This window comes from Tamandua tetradactyla, chromosome 23 (assembly GCF_023851605.1).
Source record: "Tamandua tetradactyla isolate mTamTet1 chromosome 23, mTamTet1.pri, whole genome shotgun sequence".
Classification (NCBI taxonomy): domain Eukaryota; kingdom Metazoa; phylum Chordata; class Mammalia; order Pilosa; family Myrmecophagidae; genus Tamandua; species Tamandua tetradactyla.
This window is the reverse complement of record NC_135349.1, coordinates 11,706,411-11,733,767: the sequence shown is the minus strand read 5'-3', so window position 1 is coordinate 11,733,767 and position 27,357 is coordinate 11,706,411. Positions and strand designations below refer to the sequence as shown.

At 57.0% G+C, this 27,357-nt stretch overlaps 1 protein-coding gene across 3 annotated transcripts; it reads right to left on the bottom strand.

Moving 5' to 3' along the window:
- Positions 1 to 3,565: 3,565 nt before the first annotated feature.
- Positions 3,566 to 26,324, bottom strand: LIMK1 (LIM domain kinase 1). 3 transcript variants are annotated; one of them, XM_077140962.1, is made up of 16 exons: positions 26,240 to 26,324; positions 24,404 to 24,500; positions 17,462 to 17,600; positions 17,042 to 17,151; positions 16,346 to 16,552; positions 11,727 to 11,832; positions 11,442 to 11,608; positions 10,528 to 10,711; positions 9,566 to 9,652; positions 9,136 to 9,267; positions 7,506 to 7,565; positions 7,205 to 7,270; positions 4,954 to 5,110; positions 4,222 to 4,277; positions 3,826 to 3,983; positions 3,566 to 3,732 (listed from the first exon to the last, which is right to left on the bottom strand). In XM_077140962.1, the coding sequence occupies exons 1-16, from the start codon at positions 26,292 to 26,294 to the stop codon at positions 3,570 to 3,572; spliced, it is 1,944 nt and encodes a 647-aa protein (XP_076997077.1). In that variant the 5' UTR covers positions 26,295 to 26,324; the 3' UTR covers positions 3,566 to 3,569. The 3 variants fall into 3 exon arrangements, with proteins under 3 accessions (XP_076997077.1, XP_076997078.1, XP_076997079.1); XM_077140963.1 differs by lacking the exons at positions 24,404 to 24,500; positions 26,240 to 26,324 and adding an exon at positions 20,336 to 20,454; XM_077140964.1 differs by lacking the exons at positions 24,404 to 24,500; positions 26,240 to 26,324 and adding an exon at positions 18,718 to 18,822.
- Positions 26,325 to 27,357: the final 1,033 nt, after the last annotated feature.

Genomic DNA, 27,357 nt, shown 5'->3' with positions numbered 1-27,357 from the left:
TTTCCCTGTTCTAGACATTCCACAGAAACAGAGTCTTACAAGGTGTGGCCTGTGTCTGGCTTCTTTCGCTTAGCATAATGTTCTCCGGGCTCATCCATGTCGTGGCACGGATCGGCACTCCATTGCTCTTGACTGAGTAATATTCCACTGTACGTGTGGACCGCATTTCATTTCTCCATCCGTATGTTGATGGACATTTTAGCAATTGTGACTAATGCTGCCATGAATTCTCATGTACACACACGTCTTCCAGTGGCCACATTTTCACTTCTCTTGGGTGTTCACTTAGGAGGGGCATCGCTGGGTCATATGGTAACTCTATAGTCGAAGGAGCAGCCAACGGTTTACTGGCGTGGCTGCATCCCACCAGCAACGTGAGGTTTCAGCTTCTCCACACCCTTGCCAACGCTTGTTATTCTCTTTCTTCATTTTAAAATGATAGCCATCCTCCTGGGGGTGAAGTGTTATCTTGCATTTTTGCACTGATTAATTTTTAAAATATTGAGCCACTTCTGGATTCCAGGGATAACTTACTCTTGCTTGATCTTGGCATATTAATCATTTTATATGTTGCCGGATTCTATTCACTAATATTTTGCTGAAGATTTTTGCATCTGTGATCATGAAGGACTTCAATGTATAGGTTTTGGTTTTTTTTTTTTACATGGGCAGGCACCGGGAAACGAACCCGGGTCCTCTGGCATCGCAGGCAAGCATTCCTGCCTGCTGAACCACCATGGCCCGCCCGCGGTTTTGGTATCTTATGAGGTAATGCTGACCTCAAAATGAGTTAGGCGGTATCCCTTCTCTTTAATTTTCTGGACGGGGTTGTGTAGAACTAGTGGTTTTCTTTAAATGTTAGAGATTTCACCAGTGACACCATCTGGGCCTGAAGTTTTCTGAGTTTTTAGCTACAAATTTAATTCCTTTAAATAATAAAGTTACACTTTCTGTTTAGTTGGTGAATTTTGGTTTTGTTTTTTAAGAAATTGCTTTTTTCATCTATGTTTTAAAGTTTATGCGCATAGAGTTGTTTGGAACATTCCCTTATTCTCCTTCTAATGTCTGTTGGATCTGATTATTCTCTTCTTTCCTAAAAAATGTTAATTTCTGTCTTCTGTTGTCAGTACAGCTAGACATTTACTGACTTTACTGCTGTTTTCAAAGAACCAGTGTTTGATACCATTAATTTTTTCTGTTGATATTCTGTTTGCAATCTTATTCACTTTTGCTCTTATTTTTGCTCCTTTTGCTTTTGGTTTATTTTGATCTCCTATTGTAATTTCTTAAAGTGGAAGCTTAAGAAATTTGAAATTTGAGATCTTTCTTCTTTTCTAAGCTAGGCATTTGGTGCTATTCCCTCTAAGAACTGTTAGTGCATCCCACAAATTTTTATGTATTTTTAATTTTCATTTAGATATATCTCCCTTTACATGTCCTTCTTAATCCATGGATTATCTAGAAGTGTGCTGTTTAATTTCCAATTATGTATCATAATCTTGACTAGGTCACTCCAATTGCAGCCACTTTTCCAGATGGGGGAGCTTTGCTAGGGCCACAAATGCTCCGAAACGCTGGGGCAGTGTGCTGCAGGCCGCAGTGTCTGAGCTGACCCAACGTCCAACAAACCGTGACTCTTCTGTCAGACCCAAACGGCATGGGCCTGAGAATCAACAGTCAAGGCTCCTCTATGACCTGTAATAACCCACTGGTAGAAACTTTGCTTCCCATCCCAGCTCTGCTGCTTTTAGAGTTCTGGATAACCGCGGGAAGACGCTCTGCCAGGGGACACAGTGGGCTGGCTGGGTGGGGCACTGAGCCTGGGGTAGACACTGAGGCTGCCCCCTGGCCGTCCTGGGTGCCTCTTTCCACTTACACCAAATAAAGGGATATTACATTAACTGCAGCCTCAGGAGATCCCCAACCCAAACCATCCATCCCAGCTGCTCCCAAATTCTTGATTGAGAGAAACTGCAAAATGACTGGTCACTGTTGTTTGATGCCACCAAGCTTAGGAATGATCTGCTCTCCAACATCAGACAACTAAAATACCTCCTCTTCCCGTGAGTTCCCCAGCAAGACATTCCCTAACGTGCATCCTCTCCTCCTCCTGCCCCCCTAAACCCCACCAAAAAAAAACCAAACAAACAACCCAAACCCCAAAACTCAGCTTTTGAAAAATCTCACTTGTCCTGGCTGGGCTGCGACTTCTGTTTTCCACAGACGTGGGCTGAGGTCGGGTGCTGGGCCCCCTCCCCACCCCCGGACCCCCTCATCCATGCCCGCCCGCCCGGCTCCTCGCCACAAAGTTCCTCTCATTCTGGCTGCTTCCTTGGGGCCCTGAGACACAGGCCTCGTAGCAGAGCCGTTGTGGGGAGTACAGGATTTATTTTATTGTTCTGCGCTTTGTCCCTTAGCCATCACGGTTCCCCGATGGAGACGCGTGTGTCCCCCCCTCCCTACATCAGCGTCCCCCGGGGCCTGCTTAGACTGTTTTCCAGGTTCAAAGTGCACTGAGAAAGCTTCACAGTTTTAATACTTCCTAGATGTTCAACTGAGGCAAAGTGACAAAATGGCCCCCCCACCCCCACCCGCCAAAAAAATAAAACCCCAAGCCCCAAGCAGCTGCTGCTGCAGCCGTATGAAAAAATAATACAAACTCTTCTTAAAAAATAGATTACACAGAAAGAACCCAGAGGACAGAGGGGGATGAGGAGGGGAGGGGCTGCTCCGGGCACAGACAGGGAGCCTCCGGGAGAGGCCCCAAGGCGGGAGGGGCGCCGAGATGGGCGCCAGAGGCAGGGATGCTGGTGGACGCTTGCCTTGGCTGTGCTCCTCGGCCGTGCCCCCCAGCCTCCCCCCCAGTGCTGGCTCAGGCGACACAGCTCCCCTCACCCTCGAGGGACCCTCTCTTCACCCTGAGGCCTGGTACCTGCTTCTCACTAAAGTGGCTTCAAGAAAGAAAAGAAAAAGCCCAAAGCAAGAGGAAGGGCTGCTGCGTGGCCCACGGGACTCCACCCCGCAGAGTCAGACCCTCTCTGCCTTGGAGGTTTGGATAATCATTGATACCTGCTGCTACCTAGATGCCCCTGCGGAGTAACGGGCCCCAAACGCCCTGTCTGGCCCCTGGGCACTCGACCTCTCCCCTGACACATGCCCTTCTGGCACCCGCCATAACAGGGCACAGTTCTAGGGTGCCTTCCAGCCCAGCCTCAGAGAGCTGCACAGGCGGGGTGCAGGAGGTGGCTGTGTGTGTGTGTGTGTGTGTGTGTGTGTGTGAAATGGGCACGGCTCGCACAGGCCCCTCCGGCTCATGCAGTGAGAAGCAGGAGGGGGGAGGCCCCAGCCAGCCGGAGGTAAGGCAGGGTGAGGTGACAGTGTGCGTGTGGCCAGGCCAGCTCAGGGGCCGTAGCGCAGGACGGGCAGGGGCCAGGGGCTGCAGAGTGGGGGAAGGCAAGTCGGGGGGCCTGGCACCGGGGAGGGGGCTCCACATCCACCTCCTCCCCCGGAGGGATCCTGCTGCAGGGTGGGGATGGGACGGCTGGGGGGGCCAGGCTCAGTCGCCAGGCTCAGTCGGGGACCTCGGGGTGGGCAGGCAGTCCACTCTCGCCACGCCGGTAGGTCTCCCAGAAGCCCCTGTCCAGCTGTTCCAGCTGCGGGCCCAGTGGCAGGTGACCGGCCAGGTGCATGCGCAGGTTCTCCAGCCACTGCTCCAGCTTCACGAAGGAGGGCCTGTGGGTGGAGTGGGGGGGATGGTGGGCTCGGTCCCTGCTTGGAAGCAGCACCCCCTCACCCCACCCAAGGCCAAGGCCCCACCCCACTCACCTCTTCTCAGGGTCCAGGTCACAGCAGCGCACGGTAATGGGGAAGAAGCTTGGGGGGCAGTTTGGGGGGCAGTAGCGGTCCAGGAAGCCTCGTACATTGAGGCCAAAGTCCATGGTCCGGGGCAGGTAGTCGGGGTCTGCATTCACACGCCCGATGATCTGTGCGGACAGGGCCCAGCAGTTACTCCAGGGGGCCCTGGGGCCTGGGAGACTGGGTGCTGCCCGGGTGCTGGGGTGGTGGGCAGGTCACACTTGGCCTGGCCCCAACCTGATCCCACATCCTGCCGGGGACCCCTGGCCTGCAGTCCCTGCAGATGGCCAGCCTGCAGCCTAGCGTGGGGAGAGTACAGAGGGGTCACCCAGCCCTGAGGCCAGCCACTGCCCGCCCCGGACCCACCTCACACAGGACGATTCCGAAGGAAAACACATCCACCTTCTCATCATAGCTGCGGCCTGGACAGACAGACAGACGGTCATACTGGGGCAGCTGACCCCGAGAATGCCAAAGAGGTTAGGGCACTCGGCCAGGCACTGGCCAGCTGGGGGGACGCCCTAGGCCATAGGTCGGGACCGGAAGGCAGTGCCGGCGCCTCCGCGGGCATCGGGCTCGGGGCTCATTCAGCCCCCAGCCCCAGTGGGTCTGAGGCGCCCTTGAGGAGCTCTGGGCAGGGCACTCCAGGCCTGGCTCAGCGACTGCAGGTTACGAGGGTCAGAGTCAGGGAAGGAGATGCAACGATGGAGGCAAGACAGAGTGAGGGGGAGAGACTGCAAGATGCCCCACTGCTGGCTCTGAAGACAGAGGAAGGCGCCAGGAGCATCAAGGCGCCAGGAGCCAAGGAATGCAGGCGGCCTCTAAGGGCTGGAACAGGCCGGGGTGGGGGTGGTTCTCGGTCAGGGTCTCCAGAAGGGACCAGCCCTGCTGACACTCCGACTGCACCCCAGCCAGACCCACTGTGATCTACTGGCCAACAGGAGAACAGGACAAAGCTGGGTTTTCAGCCACCACTGTGTGTGTCTGTGTGTTGCAGCAGCAACAGGACGTTCACACGGGACCCAGGGAGGAGGCCGGGGTGGGGGGCGAGGGGGCCGGGAGGGGCTGGGGCCCAGCGCGGGCCGCCCACCCGCTCACCGTGGATCATCTCGGGCGCCATCCAGTAGGGGCTGCCCACCACGGTGTAGCGCTTCCGGCGGTCCGGCTTCTTGAGGCTGCGCAGGTCCTCCGGCTGCGTCTTTTCATCCACCATGAGCCGCGCCAGCCCGAAGTCGGCCACCACCACGTTCTTGTTCTGGGGCGGGACAGAAGAGAGGGCGCAGCCCTGAGGCTCGACCCCCACCTTAGTCCCCACGCGCTCTGGGAATGCGCCTGATCCCCCACTAAGAGGGGCTCGGGTGTGGGGTGGGGACGCCCTGTCCCCCACGCCCCCCTGCTCTCCTCTGATGGGGCCGCCTCTGCCCTTGAGGCCGCTGCGTCTCCTTGCCCCTCTGTGGGAGCCGTGCCCCCTGCCGCCTCTCCTGCCTGCTTCCATCCTGGCACCCACCGCTTCTTCCTCTGGGCGCTGCCTCTGCCCCTTGTGGGGTACCGGTGTTCTCTGCCTCATGTTGAAAATGAAAACAGTAGTCATTCCCAGAGACTCAGGTCCTCGGCTTGGCCCTTTCCAGATCTTATCCCTTAGTTCTCCCAACAACCCTTGGAGGTTCATGTTATTTTTATCCCTGCTTCTCAGATAAGGTGATTCAGGCCCAGAGATGTTAAGAAACTTGCCCAAGGCTGCCCAGCTAGTCACTGACAGAGCTGGGATTCACACCCAGGACTGCAGAGTGCCTGGTTCTATGTTTTAGGTTTACAGAAGCCCTTCCCAGGGCCAGCAAGGAACCCTGCCCACATTGGAAATGCTGACTGCTGTCTAACCCCGCAGGACAGGCTAACAGGGGAGGGACCTCCTGAGAGCCGGGAGCCAGGAAGGAGGTCCCAGGAGTCACACTAAGGCAGGGATCAGGACTGGGCCCGCTTTGGCTGGCTGAACAGGCCCTGGTAGCCCGGGCCAGGCTTGGGCGTCACTTCGAGGAATGGGTCCCGAGGGGAAAGGCTCAGCCTGCAGAGAACAGCCCTGTGCGGCCTCTGGGAATGACAGACAAGAACCTAGAGGAAGCTCTCTTCTCTGCAAAGACAGCAGATGCAGGGGAGGGCTGCCCTTCCCCAGGCCCTGACTTCTCAGGTGTAGCCCCTGTGTTCGGCCAGGTTTTCAGCTCCCCTGGGCAGTGGCTCTCACATGCCAGTGTCCCCCAGGATTGTTTCAATGCTGCTTCCTGACTCCCTTCTCTTCCAGGAGTTCAGGGGCATGGGCCAGGATCTATAGTCCCAACAAGGCCCCCCAGGGGCCTTCTGACAGACTCTACGAGGAGAAACACAGCCCTAGGAACACCAGCGAGGGTAACCCCAAATTGTCGGCACAAGTTTGTGTTGTGCATCAATGGATTCTGGGGGCCAGGGCAGCTCTCATCATTCCACCCCCTCCCCTCTACCCTGCCCCCGCACCAGCGCCCGCTGCAGTGATGCCCCTTCACCACCAGGGGCAGCGTGAGCGCGCTCCATAGGCGGCCCCACCTTTCACACTCACTGCCCACTGCTGCCCGCGGCCTGGTGCTCTGTCCCACGAACCTCTTCGCCCTCCACTTCCTGACTGTTACACCTGGGCCTTAGCACATGCTGATCCCTCCACCTGGACCACTCTTCTATACTCAAAATATGTGGCAAACCCCCTATGGAATTTCCCTGTCCAGAACTAGACCTTGGCCTTGCTTCCCTGTTAGGCCATGGAAAAGCGCCCCACCACATCTGCTTTCTGGGGTCCCCACACTCACAAGCCCTTAGGCACCAGCTTCCTGACTCCATACACCTACTTAAACACACCCCCTTCCAAGCCTCCTCTTGCAGGAAGCCTGTCCTGACTACCCCAGCCCACACTCCTAGGCTCTCCTCCAGCCAGCTCGGGGCGGCCCAGGGTAGCCTGTGGCCACTCCGCCAGGGCTAGCTCTGGGACTACCAGGCTTGGGGCCCTTGACAATTCACTCGCCACTTTCTCTTTCACTGATGCATTCAACTCTCATTAAAACCCAGGGTTGCTTTTCTGTACTCTTCTAGGGCTCCGAGGGCTGCAGCCACACGGCACGTCAACGGCAGAGCCAGGATTCAAACCCAGGTCCGTCTGCCTCTGGGGCCTGCGCTGGTTCCCCACAGACGGCTGCCCCCCCCGCCGGTCCACCTACCCACTTCAAATGGGAGTGGGAGGCAGCAGCCCAGGGAGGCCCAGTGGTGCGCAGCGCGGCAGGGCCCCCGCGGCCCCCTCTCACCCCCGACTGCCCGGGCGCCGGCTGCTCACCTCGCGGACCAGGCAGTTGTGGGAGTTGAGGTCCCGGTGGATGATGTTCATGGAATGGAGGTAGGCCTGGGGGGCAGGAAGGGCACGGAGTCAGTGGGCAGCCCTGGCTCTCAGGGGCACCCACCTGCCCTCCCTCCCAGAGCATCTCGGCTCAGGTGCTTGTCCCACTCTCCATGGGACCCCCTCTGCCCTTCTTTCACAGCTTCCTGGTGGGTTCTGATTCCAGAAGAATTAGGAGTGAAGCTCTAGACACCCTGCTGGCTAGTGGTAGACCAGTAAGCCCGAGCCCAAGCCCACTCACCATCCCTGAAGCGATGTCCTTGGCGAAGCTCACCCTCTGACTCCACGGGTACTGGCTGTCCTGGGGGGCGGGGGGCAGGGAGAAAGACTGGGAATGAGTTCATGGGACAGCTGGGTGAGGGGCGGGAAGAGGCAAGTGTCCTGGGAGGTCTAGGGACCCCATTCGCGTCTGCACCCACAATGATCTGCTTGTGGGGGGTGGGGCTGTACAGTGCAAAATGCAACTTTCTAACGGAATAACTGACTTCAAACGCCAAGATCCTAAGTCAAAGAGCAAACACTAAGTAATTACAAAATCACTCCCCTGTAGTTCTCCATTCACCGCCGCCGCCGCCTCTAGGACAGCTGTATTTATCTTCTATGACATCCCATCGGTTACGGATTGAGTTGTGTCCCTGACAAATGACACGTTCCTGTGCCAACCCCTGGCCCTGTGGATGCGAGCTCGCCTCTTAAATGCACCTGTGAAGGTGAGAGCCAGGCGTGAGGGTGACCCTTCGTCCAGAAGACCGGAGGCCTTACTGGGCACAGGCAGCAGGAGGAGGCGGATGGCCACGTGACACAGGCAGAGACTGGGTGATTGGCTTCGGAGAAAGTGTGGCCCTGCTGACACCCTGATTTTGGACTCCTCATCTCCAAAACTGTGGGACAGTAAATTCCTGCCGTTTGAGCTGATCGGCCCGTGGTATCTGTCATGCAGCCCTGGCAAACTGAGACGCCATCCTTTCAAGTCTTTTAAAAAAACTGGACCAACTCCCACAGACAGGCAGAGCTAGAGGGGTCTGGGGAGACTGCCCGAAAGGCTAGCCATGAGCTGCCAGGACAGCAGGGCTTTGGGGAACAAGTCACTCTCCACGCCCTTCCTTGGACAGCTCAAGTGTGAGAATATGAGAACCTATTAAAAATCTGAAAGTGCATTAAGAAACGGATTCAACTTGGTTCAGCCCAGCATTTCTAAACCATCTTGGACTTGACCACAGACTCCTTTCCGAGAGGTTAAACCTGTCAGGAGCCCACGGAGCCCATAACTTTGGGAAATATCAGGTCAATCAGCTGTGGGGAATCTGTGGCTCAGGGAGGGAAGATGATCTTGTGGTCTCAGGGTGACAGCAATATGGGGCTGGAAGCCTGGCCTAGACCCCTGGCACTGCCTAGCACAGGGGTGCTAGGTTTCCCCTCCAGAAATTTTACTTCTAAAGATAGGTTTATAATTTGCTCCAAGCCTTTAAGGAAAGGTCTGGAAGGTGTTAGGTAGTAGAAGTGATTTTGTTTTGCCAGAAGCAACACAAAGCCCGGAGGTCATTGGCATGTGCCCCTCCTCGGTATCGGACCTAGCTGGTGCAGGTGCCACTGGGCCTGGCGGTGCCAAGGCAGGACCTTGCAGGATGGCACCTGAGGCAGCGTCGGGTGTCCCTGTGGGGGGGCTGCCGCCCTTCTCTGGGTTTTCGACGGCACCTGTTGTTCCTCTCGATTTAGAATCAGACTTGGAGTGCCCGAGGTCCCCGAGGCCGATCAATGCCCCTGAAGAACGAGGAGACCGAGGCCCAGCGAGGGAAGGGCTGGCCGGGGTCACGCAGTGGGTGTGGGCGCCGGGGTGGCGCGGCAGGCGGGGGCCCTGCCCGGGCACTCACCATGGCCTTGATGATGCCGCGCAGGGTGCCCCCCTTGATGTACTCGGTGATGAAGTTGAGCCTCTTGTCCTTGTAGAGCACGCCGATGAACCTGAGCACGTTCGGGTGCTCCAGGCAGCGCATGACCTTCACCTGTCGGGGCGGAGGAGGCTAGGCCTGGGGCTCCGTGGACCACACAGGGCCCGTGTCACCTCCCCCCAAGGCACGGACAGTCCCACGGTCAGGGAGCCTCTGAGCCTGTCCTCCAGCCCCACCAGGCCACTGGGCACCTCTGCTTGGGTTGGGTTGTCTGCACCCACCCCACTCTAACCCCAGCAAACACTGTCTCTTCTTTCCACACGTGGCTGGAGAGTCCCACCCTCCCGAAAAGGGAGCAGGGCCCTGGCACGTGGTTGAGACATCGGGGTAAGGGGGGTGGCGGCTCACGGACCTCCTTGAGGAATGTCCGCTGAGTCTCCTCGTCGAAACGAATCAGCTCCTTCATCACCATCACCTCGCCTGTGTCCCGGTGCGTCACCTGCAAGGGGGACGCCAAGGGGTGGGGGCTCAGGGACGGAGGCTCTGAGTTGAGCTCTCCTGTAGGAGGTCCCAGCCCACCCCAGCACTGCCAGGGGGAGGTACAGACAGCTCTGGGTGCCTCACAGACATTTCATCTCATGTTCCCAGACATCCAAGGGGGTGGCACTTACTCTCCCACCTGATGGATGTGGACACTGAGGCTCAGAGAGGTTGCCCCAGCTCACCCAGCTGGCAGGGAACAGGTGGTTTTGCTGGCACTTGGGTCCAGGACCTCCCGACCCAGAGGCCAGCCCCCTTTGCTCAGCTCTGTTGGGCTGTCTGTCTCCTGGAGATCAAATGGTGGCTTTGCTAGGGACTCCTCCTCTGGCCAGGGGACAGGAGTTGGGGGCTGGGGCCTGCCTGGCCTCAGCCTTAAACACCGTGAGACCAGTCCCCCCCATTCTGTATAATTTGGGATTTCCGGTCAGGTTACATCCGAGCCGAGGAAGGGCATGTGTCCCTGCTTGGGGAGGCTGTGAGGGGTCAGCAGCCTGGAGGCCATGCCGGGGAAGGCATCAGGCTCACCACGGGACCCGAGGGAGGGAACTTCAGCGTCAGCCCGGGATACTCTGCTCTTCTACCCCCTAGCCCCAGGTGCCACCTCTCAGTCTTCCTCTCCTTATAAAGTTCTGGGCTGAACCTGTAGTGAGTCCCCTGTACCCCATCCCCCTACCTCACACACATGCATACACGCAGCTCAAAGGGGCAAAAGTGGAGAAGAGAGCACTGGACAGGGAGTCTAGCAGCCCTATACCCCTTCTGTTGGGGATTCCAGGAGGACACTGGTGGGTCTCCCCCCGCCTGCCTGCCCGCCCCGCCCAGGCCACCCCATACCTTGATGGCCTGGCCGAAGCAGCCTTTGCCCAGCACCTCCCCGTGGATAAGGTCCGATGGCCGGAAGATGCGGTGCGGCCGGCAGACCACCCGGAGGGATTCGGAGCGGCCCAGCTCCTTGTGCTGAGAGGCCGGGGAGCCCAGCAAGCTGCTGCCTGGGGACCTGTCACTGCTGCAGCTCCTCCTGGGGGGCACATACAGCGCCAGTGCCGGGGGGGGACAGGTGGGGGCATGTGGGCTCGAGCCCTCCCACCCCCACCTGCTGTGCAGACTGAGGGGGGCCCAGATGGGGCTAGAAGGTGCGCCCCTAAAAGCCTTCACCAGGAGTCCTGAGTGAGTCCCAGGGTAAAAGGCTTTCTTTCTGCCACACCCTCCTATACTGTGGGTGCTGGGCCCTTGGCACCTCCCACCTGGATGCTGCGATAGCCCTCTAGCTGAGGTCTCCTCCCCAGTACCCTCCTGCACAGCGTCCCAGAGCAGGAGGTTGTAAACCACGTCACTTTGCTGCAACCCCTTCAGTGGGGCCTGCTCTGCGCAGGGCAAACCTGAGGACCCCTGCCCACATCTGATGCCCTGCAGTGGCTTCAGCCTCAGAGCCCACCCCTCCCAAACCACAGCCGAGGCTCCGTCATCCTGGGCTTCTCGCCTACCGCACCTTGAAGTCATGGGGCTGGTCCGCCCCAAGAAACCCTCCATTTCCCTAGCTAGGAGAGGTGCACCCCCCATGTCCCCACTTCTCATTACCCTTCCCCTTTCATAGTCCCCACTATGCTGGGCTCCGGCTGCCCCTCTGCAGGGCTGCCTCCCCGATCACCAGACTGTGAGCTCACAGGGTGGGGACTGGGTCCCACTCCCCTCTGAGGCCCAGCGTCAGTGAAAGCATCCAGGTGGGTCAAGAGGTGGAGCTGACTTACAGGACAGGTTTCTGCCGTGCAGAGGTGGCCGCCTCCCCGCTGGGAGTGGGAGCGGGGGAGCCCAGGGGACTGGGTTCAGGCCCTGGCCCCTGGCCCAGCGGGTCGTGGGGGTCATGCTCAAGGGTCAGCTGGAGCAAGCGGCTGGTTTCCTGGATCAACAGGTCAATCTGGGGAGAGCAGGTAAGGACAGGTGAGTGCCGTGGTGCGAAGCTGGGGGCAGGGACGGAGTATCAGGCATGAAGGCACCACCTCAGATCCTGCCCACCAGACCCCAGGCCCCCATACCTCATCCAGGGGCACGTTCCGGATGGGTGTGCCATTGATCTCCAAGATCCGGTCTCCTACGTGGATGGAATTCTTCACATCCGGGCTCATGCAGCCTGGGTCCACTCTGTGGGCAGAGCAGGGGTCAGCCCAGCATCTACCTGCACCCTGGAGCCCCCACAGGAAACTAAGGCCCACGGGACCAGCTCGGGCGAGGGGACAAATGATTCTCTCTTGCATGATAATTAGGTAGCAAATGTCCATAACATTGAGTTCTGGTTTGGTGGGATGATTTCTGTAATCAATTACTTATGTCTGCTACGGGTGTGAAAGTGGAGAAAGGTGGCACATCTCTGGCTATCTGCTGTCCTACATTAGATGCTCAGCTGCTCCCATTCAACTGAGTCTCGTCTCCATTATGGGGACAGATCTAATCCAACTGCCTGGTATGTTTGGGGCAGTTAACAGTCAGGGTGAGACAAGTCCTACAAGGGTCTGAACTTACTGGCTTCCAACCTGACCCCTAAAACTCACCCTGTAAGCTGTGTCTGAAGTGCCCTTTCCCCTGAATTGGCAGGAATGGGTTGGCAGCCTGTCCTGAGCAAGGCTGGAAGGAGGAGGGGGGGCCCTCGAGGAATTGGCCAAAAGCTAACTCACGGAATGGCTGCTTTAATTGACTTGCTTCTGTGGTTTTAATTACCTGATTCATCTCGTCTTCATAAAAGCTTTCTCGGGAATGTTTTAGTTTGTCTCTGCCCTAGCTCCCGGTGACAAAGTGAGGGGTTGGAGGGGAGGGGGGTGGGGGTTGAGAGGCTGCCTCCTCTGAGAGCTTTAAGAAAAATATTCATAAAAAAAAGTCTTCATTATCAAGGGTTTATTCTCACATCAGGGAGAAGCGCTCCCTTATAGTAGAAAGTCAATGAATAAATGCAGAAGGAGTAACAGATTTAGAAAATCAGCATTTTGCAGCCATGATAGTAATAACTGATGAGGGCAACGATCATCAACAGATGCTAAAACCATTCAGTGACAGGTTGTTGGGGAAGAGGATATTAACAGACTCAAATCTTGCCCTAAATTACCTGTTGATTATAAAGGGAAAATAAAAAAAACCATTTACAGTAGAGAAACTGGACTCCACTTGAACCAAGTAATCAAAGTTAGCATCCCCAGTAAGGGACATGCTGACACTGTGTGTTCCGTACTAAGATGCACTGAGGACACGGTCTCACTAGTGCCCCAAACTGCAAAACCTACATCTAAGGCAGAGGAAGCGTTGGCCAAACCCAAATTGAGGGTCATTCTATATAAAAAACTGGACTGAACTCTTCAAAAATATCAAGGTCATGAAAGAAAACAAAAGGCTGAGGAACTGGCACAGACTAAAAAGAAGTGACATGACAACTAAATGCAATATAGGATCAAGAATCAGATCTTGAATCTGGGGAGAAAATTGCTATAAAGAACAGTATTGAGAGAACTGGCAAAATTTGAGTATGAACTGTGTGTCAAATAACAGTATTACTCACGGCAATGTTAAAGTTTCTAAATGTGATAACTGATAAGATACAAGTGATAAACATGTATGAGAATGTCCTTCTTTTTTAGGAAAATATCTAAAGTATCTTGGACGGATAAGGATCAACGATGCCTACAATTTATTCTCAAATGGCTTAGCAGGGAACAGGGCACAGATTAAACTTTCCTTAAAACTCTACTATAGCAATGCAGATATTTGTAGGAACTTTCTAGTGGCTATTTTGATGACATTCATAGTTTTGACAGTTGATCAAATGATATCTAAGTGTAGATAAATATAAATACCCAAGTATGCATGTGCATGGGTGTGTGAGTGAGCAGAGAAGAACAGATGGGCATGTCCACAGCACATACCAAACATGGCAAAATGTTCATTGCCTCAGGTTCACCTGGGCGAAGAAGGATGTGTGAGTGTTCAATGTACTTCTTATTCTAGTAAAGTTTCTGCAAGTTTGAAAAATTACAAGCTAAAAAGTGAAAACAAAGACTATATTTTTATTGACACAGGCTTCTCGTGGAAACAGCCTTCAAAATAATGGCCCTTAAATTCACCATCTACCCTCCCTTTAGGCTCCGGCTGAAGCAGCAGCGAACAGGGCACAGATTAAACTTTCCTTAAAACTCTACTATAGCAATGCAGATATTTGTAGGAACTTTCTAGTGGCTATTTTGAGGACATTCATAGTTTTGACAGTTGATCAAATGATATCTAAGTGTTTAATATTCAGAATTTAAGAACTTTGCTAACTGAATTTGGAGATTTTTTTCCTTGTTGCCTTAATTTTAGATTGGTTTATGAAACTTACTGTGCAAACACAGATTTTACAGTTATTATATGGATGCTTTATTTAAATATGCCTATGGTTAAGCTAAGACATCCATTCTTGGTGGTTCTAAGTGTATTGCTTGTTTTCTTAAGTAAAAAAGGAAACATTAACAAAAACAAAAACTCTGCTATAGGCGAAATGAGAAGTGGTCAACTAGACCCAGCTTAAAACAAAGAAGTAAATCTGATCATCAGCTTTGGGGTGAGGGTAGAATGTTTTTGGGAGGACGTGGTTCTTTGCAGATTGTTGGGGAACCAGATGTTGGCTGGAAGGACTGCTCCTTCATCCAGGGAGGCAGAAAGGAAGGAGCTGTCACTGGCCTGTTTCCAAAGGGGTCTCCCCTGACCTTCTGGCACAGATTGCGGGGTACGGATGCTTCTTCAACTCTTTCACCAACCTGCCTGCTCACCTGTGTACAGAAGGTGGCTGCTGGCCTGGCTGATGCTCCAGGTGGGGGTGGAGAAGTAGAGTGAAGCCCCCAAACCTCCCCTTTCCCAGTACCACCTCCACCTCTCACCAGTGTCATAGCACTAGTGCCTGGCACCTGGAGGTGTGCAGAAAACCTGCACTGCATCAAGTGGAACCTGGCACTTCGCTACTATGCCCAGAAATGGGGACTTCTCAAAGAAGGCTCAGGAGAAATCTTAGAAGGTTTCACGGTGTCCAACACTCTCAAAGGCCCCAAAGCCCAGAGAGGAGAAGGGAGCTGTTCAAAGCCACACTGGAGGTGAGCGTCTGGGCTGGCTCTCTAATCTTCATTCCTTCTTGCAGCACAGATCTTTCCTACATCTTTCGCGTTTATTTATTTATTTTTTTTAGGAATGATCACATCTTGGTTTCTTTATTTCACCCTCATTCTTGAGGGATATTTTTAGTAAGAATAGAATTCTAGGATGATGCTTAGTTTCTCTCCGTGTAGTAGAGATCATTTCACTGATTTCTGGCTTCTATTGTTTCTGTTGAGAAATCAGCCATCAGTTGAACTGTCCTACTCTTGAAGGTAATATATACATACTTATTTTTAATCGCAACTTTTAAAGTCTTTTCCTTTTGCCTTCTAGTACAGTTTCACTAGATGTGTCCCCTAGGTGGAGTTCTTTTTATTTTGCAGTTTGAGTCTGTGGATTGATATCTTTCATCAGTTTTGGGAAATTCTCAGACATTATGCCTTCAAATATTGCCTCTCCTCCTTCTCTCTCTCTCTCTTCTCCTTTTGTAATTCTAAAGAGATGATTATCAGATCTTCTCACTCTGACCTCCTCGAATCTTCACATCTATTTCATCAAGGAGGTTTTTCTTTTAGTAATTATGTATTTCATCTCTAGGAGTTTTATTTTGTTCCAAATATATTTCCTTTTTACTCATATTTTAAAGCATCTCTTAAATATCAAAACACACTAAGCACAATCATTTCGTATTTTTCCTGATAATCCCATTACATGATGTTTTCGTAGGTCTGGTTCTGCTGCCTGTTGTTTCTGCTGGCTGTCCCGCATGGTGCCGTGCTTCCTTGTCTGTTTGCTGATTTCTGACTGAGTTACTCATCTTCCTTGGAACACTTAGCTGAGTAAATTCAGCAAGGCCTAGAGGTGGCTTCCTCCAGAAAGGATCTGTATCCCATTGTGTCAGGGTCTGAGGCCAACACCAGTTGGGAACTATTTTAAACTAAAACTTTGCAATTTTGCCTTGAGGTCTTTTGAGCCACCCAGGGGTATGAATTTAGGTTGCAAATCCGAGTTTATGAATTCTTGGGGGAGATTTTTTCCCCCTCTTCCATTTAGATTCAACTAGACAGTCTATTTTGTAATTCTGGCAGTGGGAGGGTAGGGAGCAGATGGAAGGTGTGGCTTATTTCTAATTCACCCTTACCCCGAGAGCCCTCTGGAGTCTCGTCTCTAGTGGAAGGGGTTCTTTTACGAGACTGGCTTTCTCAGGCAGGCCAGGGCTTTGAGAGGGCCAGCCATGAAAGGAATTGAAAACTGAAGTTCAAGTTCATACAATTTAGATTTGCTCTCAAGGCACAGCTGTCTTTAGCATTCGGGGATACCCTGGTCGCCCTCCTTCACTCACACCTGACTTGATTTTCCTTTCTGGTGTTGGACAACTTGTGGGCTAAAAAAAAATGTTTTATTATTTCACCTAGCGTGGTGTTGGTTTTCAGAGGGATGACTGTGCCGTGTCTATACCCAAATGCCCGCCCATTCTCAGCCCCTGCCACCTGCAGACAGCATCGGTGGCCCCCGCCAGACCAGCTGGCCCGCGGCCGGCACTCACCCCTGGACGCGGACGGTGTGGGAGTGCTCTGTGCCGCAGCCCGGCGGGCCGTGAGCCGGGTCAATGGAGACTGAGAGGCCACGTTTGCCATGAGTGGAGGCTGGGATGGACACCAGGGTGACGGTGTGGGGCAGGTGGGAGCCGGGGGAGTCGGGCAGGGTCTGCTCGATGACGGGGGTCACCACGGCCTGGTAGTAGCAGTGTCCGCTGCAGGAGCCACAGGCGGGAGGGAAAGAGGGTCAGCGCAGTCGGGCAGCATCTCCACTTCCTCACCCCGCCTGCCCTTCCTTCACATTCCGCTTGGTGGGACAGGGGCCTGGGGACAGGAACCGGGCCTGGCCAGCTCAGCCCTGGCCCCTCCCAGGGCTCGGTCACTCTGGACCTGTCTGCGCGCACTCACGCACTACAGCCAGGGTAAGGCCTGCCATTCGGAACAAAATCCAGTCCAGGAGGAAGTCGTTCCAAGCCTGCTTGGGACCAGGTCATGTCCTCCAGTCCACTTTTATCAGCAAGAAAGCTGGGAGCGGGGGCTCTCTTGGTCTGACTCCTGAATCTGGTTTCTCGGTTGTGAAAGTGAACAAATGCCCTTCCAAGCTTGCCCCGTGGAAAGAGAAGGGCCCTGGTGTGAGAGCAAGCACCCCTGCAGGCCTGGGTATAGGAGAGCACCCAGTGCTCACAGAGGGGCGTGGTACCCACCAGTACAGCTTGGAGTGCTCGACCAGGGTGTAGGTGTCCCCGTCGCCGATGAAGGTCCCGCACGCGAGGCAGATGAAGCACTCAGGGTGATACTTCAGCTCCCCAGCCACCTGAGGAAGGAGGAAACCCAGCTCGGCAGCCCTTCCAGACCCCAGAGCTCCCTCCCATCAAAAGGGCAGCCCCAAAGAAACTGCAGGGACTGGCCGGCCTGCTGCTCAACTCTCAGGCACAGCTGGCCCCAAAGGGAGGGATGGAGGGACCCAGACAGACAAACAGGAAGCGTGGAGAGCTGGAGAAAGCCCATGAAGAAGACTGAGAGAGAAGAGGGGAGAGACTGGGAGCAGGGAAGCGAGTAGGGATGGACACACGGAACGCCTGGAAGGGCACCCAGGGGTGAGCACACAGGAGAGGGGCACTCACCATGACCAGCCCCTTGGTGATGTGCTCCGAGCAGCCGTGGCAAGACTCGCCGTAGCGGGCCCAGTAATCTTTCTTGCAGAAGAGCTGCCCATCCTTCTCGTAGTACTGATGCGAGAGGGAGGCACTGCACTCACAACACCTGGTGGAGAGATGGGGTGGGGCTGAGTGCTCTAGCCCACCTGGGCCTCGCCATAGTCTGTAGGAACCTCTGTAAGAATCAGACACAGCTGCCGGCACCCAGGCACGGGGCTTGGTGAGTGGAGCCGGGGATGGGTTCAGCACCCTGCCTCTTAGTCGGCCACCCTTGTGCAATGCCCTGCCTACACAACCACACGCGGCAGTTGTGTGCTCAGAGCTTCGGGCCCGCCTGCCAGTCACAAGAAGGTAGAGGGTCACTCAGCACAGCCACCCCCACCACCACCCTGACCCCCACTCCCACGAGCATAAGCTTCTCCCAGCTGCACTCAGAATAACAGTCTCACTGCATGGAGGGGAGTCTGTGGGGATGCCCGGATGTGCAGGGCTACCAAGGCCAGGGATCCCTCACCCCACTGCTAGGGGCTACCAGGGAGGCCTGTCCCAGCGGGGCCTGTGAAGGGCAGATGGGGAGACGTGACGGAGGAGCTCCAAGTGCTGGGTCCTGGCCCTGGAGTGAGAACTCCAAGCCTGACTCCTTTCCGCCCAGTAGCTCTGTGGATGGGGAGCTATGGAACCCACTGAGCCAAGATAAACAGAGGCAAAGGTATGGTGAGCTCACAGGGACCCAGGCCTGCGGGGTTCCATGGAGCCCAACCCAAGGCCCTCTGTGCGTGTCTCCGCCTGGGGCAGTGTGCACACCCAGGGCGGGCACAACCTGGGTTTCCACCCAGTTCTGCTGCTGGGCTGCCAGTTGGGCACTCTGGGTGATGTGCCAAGGTCACAAAAGGCCACGAGGACCCAGGCTCAGGGCACCGCTGAGAAAGGACCCAGGAGAGAGAAGGGCAGGAAGGAGTGGGCTGCGGTGAGAGGGCCCCTCCCGTCCACTGTGCCCGGCACACAGGGGCGCCCGCGGGGTGCCTGCTAATTTAGTGGAACTGAAGTGGGGGGAGGGCTGGTCCGTGGGCAGGAGGAAGAGAACAGCAGGAAAAGTGCTGGCGGGACACTGTCCCTTTAAGAGGATCCAGCCAGTTCCCCATTGTCTGGGAGGCTGAGGGGGACGAGGCGGGGAAGCAAGGCCCAGGAAGGGGGGCGCACAAAAAACCCGGTTTCAGAAGTACATGGGTGGGTGCGGGACGTCCGCGGAGGGGAGGGAAGTGAGCTCCCGGTGTGGGAGTGAGGGGGGGGGCAGGGCCCGGCGACCTCCCGAAGCCGTCCCGGGATGCGCGAGGCGGCGGCGGAAGCGGCGCGGGGTCCGGAGCCGTGACGTCACCGCCCGCCGCCGTCCGGCCCGACCTGCAGCCCCCGGGCGCCGCGAAGGGCGGGGCGGGGGGCGGGGCGCCGGGCCAGGGGGTGGGCCCTCGGTCAGCCCCGCCCCCTCTTCGTCCAGGCTGGGGGAGAGGTCCCTAGCGCACTTCCCCGCGGGGCTCTAACCTAACGCCTAGGGGCGCCGCGCGACCCCGCGCTGCCCGCGCCTCGCTTCAAGCCCTCGCACAGGACGCATCCGCGGCCACCGGGCTGCAGGAAGCAGGGCCCCGCCGGAGGCCGGGGGCCCGGGGCCCAGAAGCCCAGCAGCTGGCTCCCTCCTGGGCGTCCTCTTCATCAGGCCCAGTGTGAATGCTCTTCTCCTGCCTGGAAACGCCTCCTCCTCCACTCACTCTCAAACATTAATCATTGTTTCTCGGTCTTGGTCTTTCGGGGGCTCAGCAGCCCTGGAAAACCCAGCGATGTGTCACCAAGGGCTCTGTGGTCACCACTTCCTTGAAGCCTGCTCAAGGCCAGACCGGAGTGGGCGAACACTGCCCCCACCCCCACGCAATGCGGCCCATCAGCCCACCTCTCATTAGCATGTGACTCCCTGGGGGCGGGAGCTTCGAGATGTCCCAGCTCAGGCACCACAAAAGCTTGTCCCAGAAGAGAACATGCCAGCTCTGTTCCCTCCACCTGGAATAGTTTCTTCTACCTCCCAGCATCCTTGGACCTGCCCCTGTCTCCATGGGGATCAATGCTTAGCCCCCTGCTCACTCAGGGCCAGCAATCACAGGCAATGGTGGACATCTGCTGATGGAGGGCACCCAGGGCCCCTGACCTCCTATTCTCTCACCCCCTCAGGCCCACATCCAGCCAGGAGCCAGAGGGGTATTAGGGGTGGAACAGGGCTGGATCTTAGGGGTGCCCTGCCCAAGCCACCTATCCCAGCAAAGAAGTCAAGGGAGGAGTGCCCTGTACTGAGGATGGTACAGACAGCCCAGGGCTAGCCAGAAATAAACTCCTGGTGGAGTCTTACCGCCCCACCACAGGGTCCCACCTCCCTGACCCCAGAAGACAAAGCCAGGCTTGGGCTCTTGGTCTGGAGGGGAGGAGGGCATGGAAGGCAAGCTGTGCAGGAAAGAGACCCCCTGGGGTGGGAGGCAGCAGCAACCCAAGCAGTGACAGATGCAGGGTCCATCCCTCCCAAGGCCACATCCCTGGTCAACAAGAATGAATGAAAGCAATGCTGCTGGAGGACCAGCTACACTGGAAGACTGTACCAGGAAGGCTAGAAGCTTCGGCGGCGGTGCCCCCCCCTTCCACCCTTCTGCCCAGGCAGCAACCAAGGACTTTCAGTTCTCCTGCCCTGGAGCCTGAACCCAGGTGCATCTGCTCCACAGTTGGCCCTGGCCCTGGCCTGGCCCCAGTCCCCACACCAAGGCACTGCCTGAGGCCCAGGACAGGTGGGAGGGGAGGCTCTCTACTTACTTGGCCCCTCTGCAGAAGTGGCTCCTTCTCAGGGCAGAGGCCAGCATCCTCGGCAGGTACTGCAGGGGCTCTGGAGGCCGAAGGGGAATGCAAGGGTGGGCCTGACCGGCTGTCCCCCCTCCCACTCCAGGCACCACGGATTGGAGGCTGCAGAGGGTGTGGCCACACAGCCAGGAAGCAGGATGCACCAGTGTGGGTGCGAAAGGATTGGGTCTGAGCCAGCAAGAGGAAGCAAGGAGGGGAGGGAGCAAGGCAGAGGACCCAGACGGGGAGGCTGTGGCCGGCACTCTGCCCTCACGCCTGCACAGAGAAAGACACCTCTCCTCGCTCCTGCGCCTATGCTCTGACAAAGGCACTGTGTGCTCAGGCCTCTCTGGGGACATGGAAAAGCTTAAAAGCAGCTGCTTCTTCTGGTGCTGCCCCACAAGGGAACAGAAGTTGACTTTCCATGGACAGCTCGCCCCCCCATGCCTGCATCCTAGTGCAGGCTGCGAACACCTCTGTGGCTGCAAGCTTGGTCTCCCCGGGGACCAGCCCACCCAGCCTCCAGGGAGCCGTAACCAGAGCCATGGCAGCTCCAGGGCTCCTGCCATGCAGGCTTCTGGGAGGGAGCTGCATGGGGGAGCAGTGGGGCCAGGGAACCTGGACCCCTCTGGGTCTAGCCTTAGCCTTCTGGGAGGTAGGGTTCACAGGGGTGGGACGGTCAGGACAGGGAAAGGGGTGGACCTTGGGATGACAAGGGCCCATTTTCCCCGATGCCAATGTCAGAAGCAGCTCTTGGACCTGCAGCAACCCTCCCACTGCATGTGCAGGGGGTTGGACAATAGTCTCCAGACAAAACCGTCCTCCTTGCTCGGCGCTCCTACCATGTCCTGGGCCAGCTGTCACAGCACCAGTGCCCAAGCTGCCTCTCCCAGCAGAATGGAATGTCCTGCAGGACATATGAGGCTCAGACTGTGAGATCCAAAGACAGTACAACCCCAAACATCCACCCAGCCCTGCTGACTGCCCCACCCATACCGGCTTCCCTACCCTACCCGGGGAACCCAAGCCAGCTCCCACAGCAGTGCCTTTGGACATGCAATCCCCACCTGGAGAGCTCCTCCCCAGAGCTCAAGGCGCTCTGCTATCTCCCTAGTGCCCGATGTGACGTTTACTGCCTGTCTCTCCAGCTAGGACACAAGTTCCCTAAAGGCAGAGACCCTGCCCGTCTTGGAGGGGCAGGATTGGGCTGTGTTAGGGTGGGCTCTGAAGCCAGGCTGCCTGGGTTTGCATTCTGAGTCTACTCTTTACTAGCTGTGAGACTTTGGGCAAGTTGAACCCCGTGCCTCAGTTTCCTCACCTGTACCATGGCTCAGATAAACAGCACATACATCACAGGGTTGTTGTGAGGTGCCAAGATGGTACCCCTTAACCATTTGTGATAACCGCCTGACTCAGAGGCCTAAGGAGATTCTATCGGGAGGGAGGGCAGCAGAGAGAAGTTCCAGGAGAAGGTGCAGCTGTCACTGGGTGTCCCCCACCCAAGGGCAAAGGAGCCCAGCTAGAGGCTGCAGACACATCCTTCCCCGGCTGAGCATGTGCAGGGGTTACGGGCCCAGGGAAGGTGGGGTCCCTGGAACAAAGGTCTCAGTGTCATTCCAGTGAGGGCTGGGCCCAAGGCCACTGAGCCTGGGGGTTGGTGGCAGCCCTACCTTGTGGCACTGAGATGCTTCTGGAGGGGAACTGAGCAGAGCCCAGAGCCTCGGGCACCCACCGAGCTGGCTGGGCTGCGGTCTTGGATTCTCTCCTGCCACCTGTTAGCCACATGGCCCAGACCAGCAGTGACCCCTCTCTGAGCTGTGTTCCGTGGTCATGGGGGGGGGGGGGTAAGGATGCTATCGGCCTCACCACACTTTCAGAGCCAGGAGCACCTGTATTAGTCATGATGTGCTACCTTAGGGACAGGCGCTTTTGGTTCTTATCACTGGGACTTGTGATAAGATGTGTGGGCCCTTCCTCCTCGTGGGAACCTTCCCCAGGCCCCCCTCCCACACCAGGGACAGCTCCAGTGTGCCTTTCTCTACCTCCATGCCTGTGGATGATGCAGAGTGACGGCCTCTCCAAAGCTGGGTCCACACCCTGCCTCCCTGCTCCCCCCTCCCCCTGCACAGTGGCCACACTTCTGGCCCTCCCCGATGTCTCCCAAGGCTCTATCTCCTTCCCTAACCAGAGGCCCAGGGGCCCCAAAGTTCTTCCCTTGCTTTCTCTTGGTCTCATCTCAAATCCCACCCACCTTCCCAGCACCAGCCGAGTGGGCCATTCTCTCTGGCCTCCCCACCTCCAACTGGACTCAGACCCCCACGGCCAGCTCCAGGCAGCAGCAACACCACCCTGGCAGCACCACCACTCCCACCATCCCCAGCATCCAGATAAGGAAACCTCAGGATCCCTATAGATACCACCCCTGCCATTCATCAGTTCCCTCGCTGTCCCCTCTTCAAATCTGCAGTGATTTGGAGCCAGAGATGTGAGTTTGACTCCAGTTCTAGCTGGGCAATCTTCGGGAAGTGAGTTAATTTTTCTAAGCTTCCATTTCTCATGTGCAAACTGGGCAAATAAAGGTACCTCATATGGCTATGGGGAAGGTTAAATGAAATGAAGGTAAAGAGTGCCCCACAAATGGTGGCTAGGATGACTAATACTTCCCAAATACTGTCCCTACCCTTAGTCACTGCCCTCAGGCAGGCCTTAAGAGATATTGTGACATCCCCTTCCCCACTAAGTAAATACCACCTGCCCACCAGGATGACAGCACTAAATGGCACGCCTGCCCACATCCCTGGGACCCTCTGCTGCCCTCAGGAAAAGGTCCTCTCCTTGGCATTCCAAGCTCTTCACAAATTGACCCAACTTTGCCTCTCTGTGGCTTCCCTGGACTCACTCTCTATTCCAACCAAATGGGCTGTTCCTGTTCCCTCAATCTCTGGCAAGTGTTTCCTTTGCCTGTCAAGAGCCCCCCCCCCTTCCCGAAGGCCTCCCTGCTGGAGCACCTGGTCGGGACCCCCAGGGCACACTGCTTGCCTCTCTCCTGACCCTGTTAGCCAATACAGGTGCTGTATGTTCATTTCATTCAATGGCTGTGTGACTTTGATCAAGAGAATTAACCTCTCTGTGTCTAAAATTTCTCTCTGGCAAAATGGAGTCAATAAGATCTCTAACTACGTGCAGTGGTTAGAACAGTGCCTGGCCTCTACTGGATGCTTAAAAAAAACAAACTTAGAAATTATTATTAAAATAGAAAAACACATCCTTGTTAGAGACCTCCACGGCCTAAAACCCAAATTCCTTGGGCTGGTAGCCAGTGCCTGCCAGCTGCACTTTCCCACCTCGAAGGCCCTTTCCTGCCTGAATTCAGCTGTTCACTGTGCCAGGCCGTGCCATGATCCCAGGCCCTGCCCTTGTTGAGGCCTCTGTCTGCAATGCCTTTCCACTGCCCTTCTCCGTCTGGAAAACCTCACCTCCCCTGAGATCCCTGCTCCGGCCCTAGAGCCAATTCAAAGACAATCACCTCCTGCACCTGGTTTCTCCAGATGGTCCTGCTGGGTCGAACGGGCAAATTTTGGGTTCCCATGACCTCTGCTTTGTCCTCGGCCACAGGCCTGACCCCACTCCTCTCCCACACCGGAGGGAAGGGATTGATCCTACTGGGCTAGGCCTCTTCACAATGGGCCTGGGGCCCAGTGACAGATGCCGAGCTTCCCCCAAGGCCTAGTTTGTCTCCCACCCTGGGGCATAAGCACCAGGAAGGCACTGGTGTATTGTCCTGCCCCTGTCTAGATGCCAGCAGGCCTGGGTAATATTAGTTGAAACAGAGGTCTAAAATGACAAACAGAAAGGACTCTGGGGACTCTTGTAGTCAAAATGTCCAATTTTACAGATGGGGAAACCGAGGCACAGGACCCGCTGGAAGTCATAGTCAGAGAGTGACAGGAGAAACACCCAGGTCTCCCAACAAAGTCTCTGGCAGGCCTTGCTGAGGGCAGTGTTGGTCCTGGGTACCCCTAACCCCTGCTGGCCCCACCGTACCTGAAGCAATCTGCGTGCCAGTCAGCGTTCAGGGCCTGGAGGTACTGGCCATCATAGATCCTCTGGCCACAGCTCGCACACACGGGCAACTCACTTCCTGCAAGGGCACAAAGGGAGTCGTGAACCATTCTCAGGAGGCGCGGTGTGTGCAGAGCCAGCCTGCCCTGCCAACCCCAGGTGTGCCTACACCGATGCTCGCCACACACAAGCAGGCAGGCTGAGCAGTCACTATGCCAAGCAGAAGGAGGAAAGAGGACACTGGTCTCAGAGTCTTGCTGAAACATGGGCTCACTCTAACTAAGCCTCTCTGGGCCTCAGTTTCCCTATCTGTAAACAGAGGAAGCAAATCAGAGCCCAGCAACGGTATTCTTCAACTCAGGATCTGGCGGGCAAGAAAGAAAGCAGCGGGATTTAGAAATCAGGGAGCAGGTGACCTTTTTTCTCCTCTGGGCCCTCACTGCCCAGAAGCGGCGGGGACTGGACAAGGCTGAGGTGGAACATTTTGGGGTGAAGCTTTCTGGTAGAGGCAAGAAGCCCTGTGGTGTTGGCTCCAGCTTAGTCTTGGCTATGCCCTGGCCTAACCAGGGGCTGGGGCCGCAGAGCTGGACACTCCCAGACACCTGCTCCGGAGAGGCCAGCCACGAGGTCTGCTTAGTCATCTCTGGGGCCTAGCTGGGTGGGCCCTGCAGGATTCCCCAGACCTGCCCTGCCCCACAGTATAGATGGAGAGACTGAGCCCCGAAGAGGGGCAAGGCTCGCCCCAGGTGCATGGCCAGGCTCCAAGGCCACTGCTTGTCCTTCTATGAGGACCCAGAGATGAAAGGCAGGGGTGACGGTGAGGTGGGCCCTTGCCTCAAGTAGCCCTTCGCTGGCTAGACTGGAAGGCTGGGAGCCCCAGGGGAGGGCAGGGGTGGAGGGGCTGGCCACAGTCTGGACCTGGCTGGCCTATGTGACCGCTCAGCTCAGGAAATGCAAGGAAGGAGACCCCAGACATTGCCCTGGGTTGGGGGAGTCCCAGGGGTTGGAAGAGTCTCAGGGGTCTTCAAACCCTAGTTGTAGTACAGCTCCTGACCTTGCCCCCCCCTCTTGGGGGAAGGGGCTGAAGGGTAAGCCAGGATGAGAGTGCTCCTCCCCGCCCAGACCGATTGCAGGTATGGGGTTTGGTGCAGGGAGATGGGGTGGAGGGAGGACCTGGGGCCTTGGCAAGGGTCTGCACATTGCCTGCGATTCCCAGGATCGCACATCTCCATTCCGTCTCTGCGGCCCCCAACCACCGGTCCTCGGGGCCACCTATCCCATCCCCATCTTATGGGGTGGGGGGGGAAGCTGGGGTCCTGGGCGGGGGTGCCTGCCTCAAGGTCACAGAGGCCGGCAGGCGCCGGGTGTCGAGTTGGACCTGGAGCTGCGGCTTCCCCGGCCACTCTTTCTTCCCAGGCCTGGTCAGAGACCTGATAAATGTGGGGTGGGGGCAAGACGAGCCCGGGGTGGACAGAGCCCGGGGACAGAGACCGGGGCTGGGCGGGCTGTGTCTGGGAGTCCTCCGGGGTGGTGGTCAGTCGGCGGAGGAGGGAAGACGAGGATGAAAGGGAGGAGGGACCGACCCTTCGCCCCCAGGAGAGCAGCCCACCCAGGGCCGAGGACGGGGGCGCCGGGGGCCGGGCAGGGGCCTCCTAGGCTCGGAAGCGCGAGCGCATCCCGGAGGAGGCAGGGGCGCGGCCTGGCGGCAGGCCCGGTCCACCCCCAACCCCCCCGCCCCAGCCCCCCAAGTGCCCCCCGCTCCCCACCCCGGCGGCGGCGCCCCCCAGCCCGCCCGGCGCCCCGCCCGGCCCCACGCACCTTCCTCTCCCATACGTTCTTCCCTCCAGGTGCAACAAAGTAGCGTCAACCTCATGCACTCGGCGGGGGGCGGGGCTGCGGCGGGGTGGGGGGGCGGCCCGGGCCCAGCGAGCTCGCCCGCAGCCGCCGCCGGCCCGGGGACGGGGAGGGCGCGGGCCGGCCCGGGGTGGGCTCGGGGCTCGCGCCGCCGCCGCCGCCGCCGCCGCCGCCGCTGGGACACCGGCTCCGGGCCGGGCTCTGCGCCGCGGCGGCCGGGGAGGCAGCGGAGGGCGGGCGGGGCGGGGCCAGCGGGCTGCGGCACGGGGGGAGGGGCGGGGGCGGGGCGGCGGGCGAGCGGCGGGAACGGCCCTGCGCGGCCCCGCCCCGCGCCCCCCGCCCCCACCCCCCGACCGGGCGGCGGCCCCGCCCCGCTCTCGGCGGCCCCCGCCCTCTCCCTGGCGTTCTTTCATTCATCTTTCCTCTCCCGGCAACTCTGTGCTGGGCGAGGACCGCCGCTTCCGAGGGCTGCGGGCGCTGGGCCGCAAATCGAGGGGGCTGGAGGAGCCTGGAGGCGGGGGGTCCTCGGTTACCTCCGTGCGCATCTGACCCATCAGCAAATCCCCTCGGCTCTAGGTTCCAAACGTACCTAGAATGACACGTTCTAGGTCATTCTCGTGGCCGGGAGTGGAGTGCAGCAGCCTCTCAAGTCCTCCTTCCCTCCACCCCTTTACCCTTCAGAGCCAGCCCGTGCCCTCGTGGGTCAAAGAGGGACATTCCCTTGCTTCCAAATCAAAGTCCTTACCTGCGCCTAGGCCCCGTGGACCTGGCCCCGGGCTGCTGCTTTCCCCTCTCCTTGCTCAATTTGGTTAACCGCGGTGGGTGGGCCTCTCCGCTGTTCTGACTTTCCCAGGGTGCTCTCAGATAGTGACAAAGAATGTGGGAGAGACCCAACTATCTCCTTCGCTGGCCTTATCTCTTCATTTTGCTGATTGACCTAGCATTCCATTTAATGTGTATCCAGTAAATTGCTTTCCAGTGGCTGCTGTCACAAATCCCTACAAACTTGGTGGCTTAAAGCAACTGAAATGTATTTTTCTTAGCGTTCTGGAGACCTAAAGTCCAAAAGCAGTATCACTGGG